The sequence below is a fragment of the Phoenix dactylifera genome, chromosome 14 (assembly GCF_009389715.1).
Source record: "Phoenix dactylifera cultivar Barhee BC4 chromosome 14, palm_55x_up_171113_PBpolish2nd_filt_p, whole genome shotgun sequence".
NCBI classification, from domain to species: Eukaryota; Viridiplantae; Streptophyta; class Magnoliopsida; order Arecales; family Arecaceae; genus Phoenix; species Phoenix dactylifera.
The window spans coordinates 10,830,793-10,843,022 of record NC_052405.1 but is presented as its reverse complement, the minus strand read 5'-3'; the positions used below and the strand labels follow the sequence as shown (position 1 = coordinate 10,843,022).

Genomic DNA, 12,230 nt, shown 5'->3' with positions numbered 1-12,230 from the left:
AAATGCTAAAGTTATGACTTGGAGTTGTTATTTTCCATCTCAGAAAGCAAGGCTACTTTGATTAACTTGGGATGGAGAAGACAAGTTGTGATTGGAAACTGAAGGCATATCTTCAATGTAAGGTAGAAAATGAAGTGCAGAGTAGCAAATTTACAGCAACCAGCCTACTAAGAACATTTTAGTATCCACAATTATGCAAAAAAAAAAAAAAAGTGGTCAAAACAACATACTTGTTTTCAATAAAATCCTAGAGCAAAGTAAAATTATGCTAGACAAGAGCATGTATCATCTACAAATTTGGTATAATTAAAAGGTAAAACAGATTTATCCATTATTAAAATGAAAAATTGAGCAACGCTATCTTAGAGCTTCCTAACTTGCATAGTTGCACTACTAATATTCTGTAGCAAAAGATCTACGTGGTAATTTGTTTCAATCTGTTATAGGTCGAATTAGATTATCTATGTCATAAAATGATCAAATTTAGACCTAAATTTTTGACCCATTTAGTAAAACCAGATGGATGGATTCTTGACTGCGGGATGGAGTGGAGTTATCCGGAATAAGTCCAACTCTTCTCTGGTTTATTTCGCCTTTATTCCGATATATATCCCAGGGCAACGGAGATGGGAGGGTACTATACACGTTTTTTTTTTTTCCACACAACGCGCTGCTTTTGTAATTTTTCTCAATGGATGGAAGTCAAGAGCGTGCACCTATTAGAAAGGAAGTGTGCATATCAAGAGTAAGCTTTGATCCGCCACGTTATATCATTTGATTATTTTTTTTTAGAATAAGCATAACGATTATTATTCATTATTTACATTTTTGTTCTAATATTTTGAATTTAAACTTTCAGCCAATAGTTTTATGACAAGTAACATTTTTGTTTTTTTCATGTTATTATTTGTTACTGAAAAATTCAAACTAAGAAGCACTTTTTTTGGACGATAATTGCCATTAAAATGACCACTAAACTAAAAAACAAACGCCGTCTGTGGGAATCGAACCCACGACCACATGGTTAAAAGCCATGCGCTCTACCGGCTGAGCTAAGACGGCTCATGTGAATGGGGTTAAGACTACTATAAACAAATAAAACGATCGGCTAAACTGAAAAAAACCCTCTAATCTTTCATCCTTCCCTTCTTTTTTTTTTTTTTAATAAATAAAAAAGAAACATTTTTTCCTTTTTATCTTTCGGTTTTGGCTGGGGGAAGGGGGCGCTATTCTCTAGTAAGGTTAAACCATAATTTGAAAGGGGTTGGTTAAGCTAAATTAGTGCACTCTCATCTTCTCATGCCTATAATTTTTCTTATTTGATTTAGGATAATAAACATGGAGGGCTCGTTTGGTTCGCGGGAAGTATTTTCCCTCATAGGAATATGATTCCTGGGAATCAGATTCCTAGGAAGAGGATACCTAGGAAAGTACTTTTGGCATGTTTGGTTAACCATGGGAAAGTGACAAATTTCCAAAGTGCTTATGTTTGGTTGACCATCCACTTTCCTAAGAAAGTTATGTATAATTCCTATTATGCCCTTAATAAAAATTAGTTCTTTAATGCCTCTTTAATGCTTCTTTAATGTTGAAGGGTCTTTTGGGGAAAAAATAAAAAAGGAGTGATTCCCACCTCATGGGAAAGTAACTTTCCCATGTTTCTCATGGGAAAGACTTTTCCATGAAATGTGGGAATCATATTCCCATGGGAATACAACTTTCCCATCTCTCTCCTTTGAAAACTCCAACCAAACAAGAGGCATTTCATTACTTTCCCGTTGACCACACTTTCCCCCCTCCTTTTTTTGCGAACCAAACGAGCCCAGAGTTCGATCATTGCACTCTCATCTTCTCATGCATATTAGGTTCTTTCCTTTTTCTTTTTGAGAAAGGGAATGATGCATATAATTATGATACCTGAAAGGGTGGGAAGATCTCATGGCACAATGGTTGATAGAGAGCAATCTTTCGGTAAAGAAAATCCCAACAATTACATAAATTCATGCTAGAAATGGCACAAATTTGTGACATCCCATTGAATAAGAGCTTAAGAATAGCGTTATCTACTTCTTTTTTTTTTTTTTTTCCGGTAGGAAGAGTTGATATGTTGAACCAGTTAGGTATATGATGCAGTCGTACAAGCGTACAATTATTATCAAAGTAAAAAAAGCCAAAGCTCGCGGTCTCAATACCGGATTGTGTACCGATGCCACAGTAGTACAATATCAGTACAGAATGCAATTTTTTTGACATAGCATCGGTATGCCATTTGTATCGAATACCAATACAGTACGATACGCTCTGTACCGTCTGATTTGAGCCGGTACAGTATACTTTGAAAAAAAAAGTTAACACTCACACAATTTCAAACATCAAATGAATACCCAATGGTAAGAATGTAGGATGTATATTAATTCGACGTGCCCATGTTGCTTCAGGAAATACTCCAGGAAGCATACTCATCCCTTCCTTAAATTCATTCTTTAGCGATCTACTGTTACTAAGAGAATTTTCTTTTCTACTTTTTAGTCCTAGTATTTCCACTGCAAATTTTGCAAGATATCATAGTGGAATTTTCTTGTGTTGGTGATATGCCGAATAAATATTAAGAAGGATAGATATATGGGATGAACCATGCTGTTCATGGTTACTCTTGACATCATATGCAAGTCACGGTTGTGCCATGAATCAATTTTATTGAAAAAAGGTGACAGAAATTAATCATCAAATGGTACAAGTCATGTTATTTTAGACGTATCATACATTCAAAAAGCATTGGCTTTGAATGAATGGATATGAATGAATCCATGACTTTTTCAGTGAACTTAATAAATATATTTTATTTCTTTATATTTATCATCCTTGATATTAATTATAGGGTGAATATAAATTGATAATTTTGTAATCTCCCTTAGTTTTTATTGATCCAGAGGTTGGCAACTACTACGAACAATTGTGTTTCATGATCTTTCAATCTAATACAATATATATTTTTTATTTTGACAAATGCACATCTAATTGCAAAATGCACTGTTTTTTGATTTTTTTTGATTATATTCGTACACGTTATGTATGATACTTCCATCTTTAGAGAAAAAAGAATAGTGTAGAAACGCCAGATTGACTATACTTAACAGAGCTTCATTAAGATAGTGCAAAAGTTTGAATTTAATAAATAACTCTGAGAAAATATCGAGCCATGTTAAGCATTCATATAATAATTTTTAAGCTAATTTTTGATACAAATTTTATAAATCATGATATGATCAATTTTATCATTACTATTTTTTTTAACTATGTCAAATATTCTACTTAAAATATAAACATTTTATTTATATGAAAGAATATCAAATGCGCGCAAAATTGATAAAAGATGAATATTTTTATGAAGACATTCTTTCCAAGTTCACACACAAATACCTAATCCTGCATATAAATATTTATTGAATTAAATCAAACTTATTCTATTCACTGCATTTTTACATTCAACTGGTTTCATAAATTTTTTTCAAAAGAATTAAATTTTTCATCAATCAAAGATACATAAGATAAATTTATCTACAAGTTTTTATGTTATATCTGATGGTAGGTTCGATCTGTTTTTAAACAAATAATTACATATAGTAAATGCAAAAAAGTAGATGTGAAAGAGAATTAACATCCCCTACAAGCACTAAAGCATACAGCTGATGCCCCATATTTCAATTCTTCATTTCCTGGGGGCTTGGAGCACCAAAGGGCAAGATCAATGCCACAAAATTCTACAAAGTATTAGTGGAGACTTTTTCAAGGAACAATAAATTAAATGTAACAACAAACTATAGCAAGACATGAGAATATACCAATTTTGCCAAACCACCATTTCATTAATTTGCAGTTACATTGTCAGTATTAGATATTCCTGAATGGGTAAAATATTAAGTGTTTGCAAATGTTTGGCTTAACCAACTAAAACCTGCGAGGCTGAGATACTAAAACTTGTCTCATGTACTTAAAGGCATGGCATATATCATAATATTGTAACCTGAAGAGAATTTTTTTTTTTTTTTTTGAGTGAAGTGACCTGAACAGCATTAAGATTATATTTCAAACTGTAGTCACAGATTAGTGTTTGGGGGAACTTGGCTAGAGGTAGAGGTGTGCAATTTGGAAAAAACCTTGCAGATTGATCAAAAGTTTAGAGAAAGTTCAGAAAGCCAAAAAATAGGAATACAACAACAAAATTAAAAGAATAATCTTTCTAAAAATATTAGTATACTTATTTACCTTTAAAATAAGTAGAGGAGGCAAGAATAACAAATGATAGCAAAAACATCATGACAAGCAACAACATATGGTATCATTACTTTGGAACAGAAAGGTTTCTTCAATTACTTGTGAGTAACATAGAGTAAATCATATATTGGTATATAATTCAAGAATAATTGAATAATTATCTTTTGGTCCTTTTATCGAGAATAATCCAGAGAAACATTAGGCCGAAAGAAAACCTAAAATAATTTAAGAAATTTTCAATTGGTTGGAGATTATTGTCACCGTGTTTCAAACTCCTACCGCCAGAACTCAGACATTCAGATGTCAAGCAGCAACTATTGTACAGAAGACCCTAGGTTTCCAACACATATATAGAAGAAAACTGAAGATGGTCATAGAAGAAAACTTTTTTTTTTGAGGAAGGTTATAAGAAAACGGAAGATGGTCTCAGGTAGTGGTACTTTGAAAAAATAATAAGTTCAATAACCTATTTATATTTAGGAAATGAAACTTATGGAGTTATGTTTCCACATCATAGAAAAGCCTGCTAGAACAGAGTTTCTGTAATAACCCAGCATTCTTGCTGAAGAGCACAATGATAAACACTACTGAGGCCATTATACCATATTCTCTCTACAGACATAAATATAGATCATTTTTCTGATATAATTATGTGTTCTTCTTTTTGAATGTCTAGGTTCAGTAGCTGTTATAATCCATTTTCTTCTGCCTCTAGATAGATTAAAGTTTGTGCAACAAAATAAGAATGATGAGAATGATGGCCATCAATTATAATGTTTATGCCTTTAACATACAAGTAGTCATTCGACATGGAAGCGCAAATACATCACTCAAGCGTCTGTCCAATAAGATTTGTACATAAAAGAAAAATTGCAACTCACCTAAGATACTTGAACAGCATAATATGCAAAGCATAGCCAGGAAGTCTCCTTGTAAGATGAGTAACATGTGCTGCTGGTTGCTTTCAGCATCAGTTGTATAGTTTTATTATTTGTACCATCATACCAACCTTTTTCATTACTTTGCCACTATAAGTTCATCCAGATTATCAGCGTCAGTGCTCTGAGGAGCCAGCAATATATCATCAGCAGCAGTAAAACGGTACCTCTCGCCGATAGCTCTTAGAAGCTGGCATACTTCAAACATCGTTGGCCTCTCCTTAGGAGCAGAAAGTACACAAGCACATGCAACTTTCATAAATTGGAGAAGCTCGCTGTCACAGTCCTTACCAATTAAAGACTTATCAATTGCATCCTGAAGAAGGAAATTGTTTGAAAGATATGTGATCCACTCTACCAAACTGCCTTTGAAGCTTTCAGGAGCATTGGACACCTGAGTGGGTCTTTCACCAGTAACTAGTTCAAGCAGAACAACTCCAAAGCTGTAAACATCGCCCTTTGGAGTGGCCACCAACGTGCGGGAATACTCAGGGGCCACATAACCAAAGTCACCAAACTCACCATTGACAAAAGTGCTGAGATGGGTATCAATTGGATTCATAAGCCTTGCAAGTCCAAAGTCCGATATTTTTGCCTCACAATCCTCATCAAGTAGGATGCATTTGGAACTAATGTTGCGGTGAAGAATGCGAGGATTGCAGCTGTGGTGAAGCCATGCCAAGCCTCTTGCTGCTCCAATACTGATCCTCAGCCTTAATGGCCATTCCAGGACTTCGTTTTTCGTATCTGTCTGATGTAGCTGATCGTAAAGAGTCCCTTTCGGCATGTGTTTGTATACCAACAGCCGCTCTTTCTTGGCAACACAGTAACCTAAAAGGGGAACCAAATTGGGATGTCTGACACGTCCCAGTGTTGCCATCTCAGATGCGAACTGGCTTTCAGAATGCTGGGAGTCTTGCAACCTCTTGATAGCAAGGAAAGAGCCATCTGGAAGTGTTGCCTTGTACATGGTCCCTGTTCTACCTGAACCAATGATGTAATCATTGCTAAAATCATTGGTTGCTTGCATGAGATCGCTCAATTTCATTTTTGAAACTGAATTTTCAAACATTGAAACCTGCACACCAGAAAACTGTGTCTAAGCTTTGTATAAGGTATACAGAAGAGGAAGAGATAAACTGGCTCATCGCTTAGTCTTAAAAAATTAAAGATCAATAGCAAAGTAGATAAAAGAGACATGCAGTTAGCTTGCCTTGATGCCTTTAGCTCCCTTTAGAGTTTTCGCCCATTTGTTTTCTTCTACATCCTTTTCCTTCTTCTTGACAGGCAATTTCCGTAAGCAGAAGAACAGAACAACTCCAACAACTGTAATTGTTAATACCATACCACCGCTAGCAGAGCCAATGATCACCCCAGTATGGCTCTTCTTTGAAGATGGGCAATCATTCAGAGGCTTCCCGCAAAGTCCTGGATTATTTGCAAAACTTGCAGGGGAAAATTGAGTACGAAATTGAGGAATTGATCCTGATAACATATTATCAGCAACATTGAGAGTTGTCAATCGATTGAGAATTGTCAGTTGCCCAGGGATCTGTCCAGACAACTGATTGTGCTGAAGATTAAGGATATTCAGATAAGAGCAGTTAGAAAGGTTTGCTGGAATTTCGCCTGAGAAATTATTGAATGAGAGATCAAGGGTTGTGACAAAAGGTATCCTTCTTGCGATGTCATCAGGGATGTGCCCAGAAAGGTTGTTGCTTGAGAGATCCAACCCAGTCAAGCTTGTACAATTCTCAATTCCCAATGGAAATTGACCTTCAAGGCCCATGTTTGACAGACGCAGGAAAAGGACCCTGTTTTCATCAGGATGCCAGCATTCGACGCCATTAAACTTGCATATGACCCCTTCTGTTTGGTTGGTAAGATTCCACGAATACTTTAAGTTGTCAAAAGGGTCATGCAGTGAGTCTTGTATGTTTCTTAAGCATTGAATATCGGTTTTGGTACCATAGCATATGTTACTAATTAAGAACCAGAAGATGGTCTGAAGTAAAGTAGCACAGACACTTCTCTGCATAGCCATACACATGCAATATCAACTGGTATCCCCTCTCCAGTGGATGCAATGTACTGCGAACTCACTCTGGCCTACACGACCAACTGTTATTCATTTCCAAGATACGGTAGCACCTAGATGAAAAATACGATCCTGAGTTAACTTAAAACTTGTAACATGCACAAAGGAGTTTTCTTGCCAACTGATGAAAGGAATCTAAAGTTCAGAAAATGGCAATTCCTAAGATGCAAAAGCAGTTAAAAAGTATAAAATTTTCTACAAGTAAATTCAATTCACATTTATCACCTCTTTATTTAGCAAAAATGACAAAATATATAAGACCAAAGACCGAAAATTGAAAAGCAGTGGGCAAAGAAAACAATTGTGGAACAAGAAAACAGGTGCACAGTTTCATCATACAGAGATGCTTGATACCTCAAAGAATCTTAAACGGATCTAATTGAGACAATAAAGAGAAAAAGTAATATCTCGTATTCTGAGTTTAGCTAAGAAAGCAAGGCGTGAAGCAAATTTTGTAATGAAAAGCACCAACAGTTTCCTAAAATGAGAAGCAAATATAGACACAAGCTTTATAGTTACAGCTTACAATCTCCAAAACCATCAACGAGAGACAAACTTATCTTCTACAGCGTAAAGATAAATCATATCAAATGAATCAATTATGTAACGATAAAGTGAACTCTACCTTCACTTCTCAAATCACACCAATATTTGATAATGTTCAGGACAAAGCAGGGGTTTCACAAGAAACTGAGTAATTTGATTGCTAGAGTATGATTGGCGCCACCAAGAGCCCATGGTAGCTCTAACTTTCTAACAACTTAAACTTCAACAAGATTTAAGCAAACACAAATGAAAAGGGGCACAACAAGAAAAAGATAACAGCAATTAATGAACTAGTATGCAATTTGGGAACGTCATCAAGCTACATCTTTAAAGTAAACCTAAGATCAACCAGTCTTACCAACTAAACCTGGACAATATCGAAACCCACCCAAAAATAAAGCTAAACTTCAACATATGAGTTTGGAAAAAACATGAAGCCAAACTACCAAAGCACTGAACATCTGCACCCAAGACTCCCCCCCAAAAAACATGCTTCAATCCAAGCCATCAAAGCAATCATCAAGAAGTTAATATACTGCAGCCAAAAAGAAATGACTTCATCTTCGAATCAATTCTATGCCTGCGAAAGCCATAGGTTCCAAGGACCCTGACTTCATCTTCGAATCAATTCTATGCCTGTGAAAGCCATAGGTTCCAAGGACCCCAAACATTCACAAAGAAATTGGGGAAACCAGTCCTTTACCAAACACAGGCCAATTCAAGAATTAATCTAAAGTTTGCAAAACACACACATCAGGCTCCTCCTTTTTTTTTTTTGAGAGTAAGGACACATCAGGTTTCTCTCAACCACACCAAGTCACATAAAAAACTTACCCACATAAAAAAGCTCACATGAACCAACCTCAAAGAACAAAATAAAAGCACTAAAAAGAGTTCAACTTTGCCTCCCTAATAATCCATCAAAACCCACCAACATCCCCAACCCAACCACAAAAGACTAATCTTTCCAACACCTGAGCTCAAAATAGAAACCCCAAAATACTAAAAATCAAAGCTTTAACTTCTAAAAACTTACACAACACCGGGTCCAAATAGATCCAATTCACCTTCACCAACATCAATAATTCTCCTCATATTAGCACTATTAAACGTCAAACAACCTTAATTCACACCAAACCGCATGATCAAACTAGTCCACAAACATTAAAAACTCTTTTTCCCAAAAATAAACTCATTTTGATCACTTACCAGGAACTCCATGGACAAGACCTGGACCACGGAGGAGCTCGACCCCAGAAACCCTAACCCTAGAAGCTCCCCGGAGAGGGGAAATGGGGACGTGGAGCTCCAAGGAGGCGACTTTCTTGTGCCCGGAGTCGCTTCCACGCCCACCAAAAAACCTAAATCGTCAGTAAAAGATTCAAAGCCAAGCCCACGACCACCAGTAGATATTTTTTATAACATAAAATAAAATCTAAAAACCCCCACAAAAAGGAATTTTTTTTTAATGTTTTTAAATCTATCCGAATAAAACGACCCTGAATTTTGCGAATAATATAATCTCCATTGTGATTATGATGACTTTCATGCTTTCTTCTTTCATTTAATTATGATTACTTGGTGATAATTATGATTAGTGTTGTCACTACATTCTAGACTCTGATTGGGCCGCACGTAACTTTTACTGCGGATAGAAAGACGATAGCCGTCGAATTAGAAATTGACGCTTGATCTGTTCTTTCGCATAGGAAATTATATGCGTTAATTTGGATAGGATTTCCGTCTCGCGTAGAACCTTGGTCAAAGTCGAGATGTCCGGCTTCCATCCCGTTTGGAATCTTTCATGGTCATGGGTGGATCCAGTACGTGTCTATAACAGCAAACAGCGTTAAATCCAATGGACAGGGAGAAACGTAGGCTCTCATCCGTAGACGAGATTTGACAAATTGTCCGGATGAACGCATAGAAAATTCTATGAGGTTTTTAGATCTTCCATTCAAAGCCAAACTCGGCGGATCTGACGCCGTAGAGTTCATTGTTCGCGTAGTATTTTATATGCGAACGGATGTAAGGGAAGAAGCCTGGTCTACGGGAAGACTTCTACGCGTTCAAATGGTCGCCGTTCTCGTGATGGGGCCCACATCATGTCCTGATGTCTGACTTGACTTAAAAGCCCGGCTTAGACCGGCAGAGGAGCTGACGAACAGTGCTTATGCCGTGTTTGGTTGCATGGGCATGGAGAGTGATAAATAAAATATTAAAAATTAAATTTAACTAAAATAGATTGAAATGGTGATTGAAATTGCCTATTTCTTTAAATATTTAATTTATGGCAGAAACCGCAATCAGAATTAGAATAAAATTTAGAGTTTAAATAGATATTGAATTTTGAAGGAGTGAAGTATTATCCATTTTCGCTTATAATCGAAATAGAAATAGAATTTCTTCCAATCAAATGGCTGGAATGAATTTTTATTTTCGAAACTTTATAAATTAAAAATATTGAATTAGATCATAGTTTTTCTCCCATTGTATATAAGTTATGGGCAGGATTCACTTTAATAGCATTTGTAATAAACAAAAGTCACCTAAAATGGCTAGTCGGAAGGTATTTTTTAGATTTCTTGATTCTATATAAGTATCCAAAACCTACCCAACAAACATGTCCATGTAACATGATTTTCTCTCCTCTCTATTTTATTCATTTTTTTATTATATCATATATTTTTAAAATTCAATCAAAGTCCACTTTTTTTCATCACAAAAGAAAAGGGACAACTTTTATTAACTCAGAAATATGACACTTTGGGAGGTTTGGAAGAGCTAGTGTTAGTTAATCTAATTTTTAGAGTCCTAACCATACAATGCCTCATGTCATGGGGCCTATTTGGATACCAAAATATTTTTTTATCAACCCGATAAGATTTTCTAGCATAGATCCACCACATTAAAAAAACGATGGAGTGAGTTTTCCAAACAGATCAAAGGAGCAAAGGAACGGTTAATCCCCATTTTCTAGGATAAGATAAATCACATGGAGAAAGGAATCAATTATTCTTGAAAAACATGAATTAGCTATTGCTTGTTTTTTTATTATCTTGAACCATAAAAAATCAACCATATTTTAAAAGCAAATATCCTCCCTTAGAAGGTTTTATTGGATGTATGTGATCTTTCGATATCCAAACAGCCTCTTAACTCATTTGTTGGTCGAGGAAAAGTAGGACAGTGGCCTTAATTACAAAAAAAAAAAAAAAAAAAGATAGCCTGGGGTCATTGAGAGAAAAGTATGACTTATTCCAAGGAGAGTCAGAGGGAATAGGAATGCGAAGGGTTCAGAAGTCATATGGAAAGGAAGATATTGTAAGAAATTAAATATTTTGACTATTCTTTGGTGTTAAATCACAAGTTTTCTTTTAAAAATTGTAAGCAGAAAATCTTGACTATTCTAGGTGTTAAAAATTGTTAATTATTTTGGCTATTCTTAGGGAAAATTTTGGTAATTTTTTTCCATTTTTCCCTTCCGGTTACTCAAAAAATAATATAAAAAAATAAAATAATTATGTTGAGTTTATATAATAATTAGAATCATATATTATAATTAACAAAAATTATCACTAATCGGAAACCAAATTTATATGATTTTTCCTTACAGTATAATTATTATTTTTAAAATCTGAAAAGAAACATGATTTTTAAAATACTAAGAGAACTATCTCTCTATATTTAACAATGTAGCAAATTGAAGGCTGCAGTTAAGACCGAGTGTCCAATCAATTATTTTTTGCCTTGCAATTCCCAGCCTTTTTTCTTTACTTCTTGTATCCTTTTTATTATCCTAATGAAGCACAAGTTTTGATGGTAGCATCGCAGAGTACGGTAGCAGATGCGGTGTGGATTTTGTAATTAGAGACTATGACTCTAGATTGATTGCGGCTGACGGTCGGCGTACCTTTGATGAGTCTGTTCCAGTGGCGGAGTTGCGAGCGACATAGGAGGGCATTGTTCAGGCCAGAGTGCACCTGGATGCCCGGCGGGTTACTTGAGGAAGATTCGACTACAGTGGTCGGACGTGTCAGGCTAGATCTACACCCTCTTATCTATGATATCTGCCATCTTCTAAGAGAGCTAGACTCCTTCCGAGCCACACATATCTTTCGAAAGGCAAACAGTGCAGTGGACTGGGTCGCCTCATTCGCAGCACATCACTTTGGGGCAGTCCTATGGAGGGGTTTAGAGCGAGTGCCGGCGGCACTAGAGCGTGTTTTACTTTGTGATTATTCTGGGCATACTTACGGTTTGTAGTGAGACGCCGGTACATCCAAAAAAAAAAAAAAAAGCACAGGTAGGGTTTTCCTCTCCTCAATCCTAGTAACACAATCCAATCCAAACCTTAAAATTTAAATGTTATG

The 12,230-nt window shown here is 35.8% G+C and overlaps 1 protein-coding gene and 1 non-coding gene across 2 annotated transcripts; both read right to left on the bottom strand.

Annotated features, from left to right (window-relative positions):
* Window positions 1-989: 989 nt before the first annotated feature.
* Window positions 990-1,062, bottom strand: TRNAK-UUU. Its single transcript has one exon. It is a non-coding gene; the product is annotated as a tRNA-Lys (tRNA).
* Window positions 1,063-5,021: 3,959 nt separating this feature from the next.
* LOC103715226 (probably inactive leucine-rich repeat receptor-like protein kinase At5g48380) lies at window positions 5,022-9,262 on the bottom strand. Its single transcript, XM_008802792.4, has 3 exons — window positions 9,067-9,262; window positions 6,427-7,364; window positions 5,022-6,291 (listed from the first exon to the last, which is right to left on the bottom strand). The coding sequence occupies exons 2-3, from the start codon at window positions 7,261-7,263 to the stop codon at window positions 5,293-5,295; spliced, it is 1,836 nt and encodes a 611-aa protein (XP_008801014.1). The 5' UTR covers window positions 7,264-7,364; window positions 9,067-9,262; the 3' UTR covers window positions 5,022-5,292.
* Window positions 9,263-12,230: the final 2,968 nt, after the last annotated feature.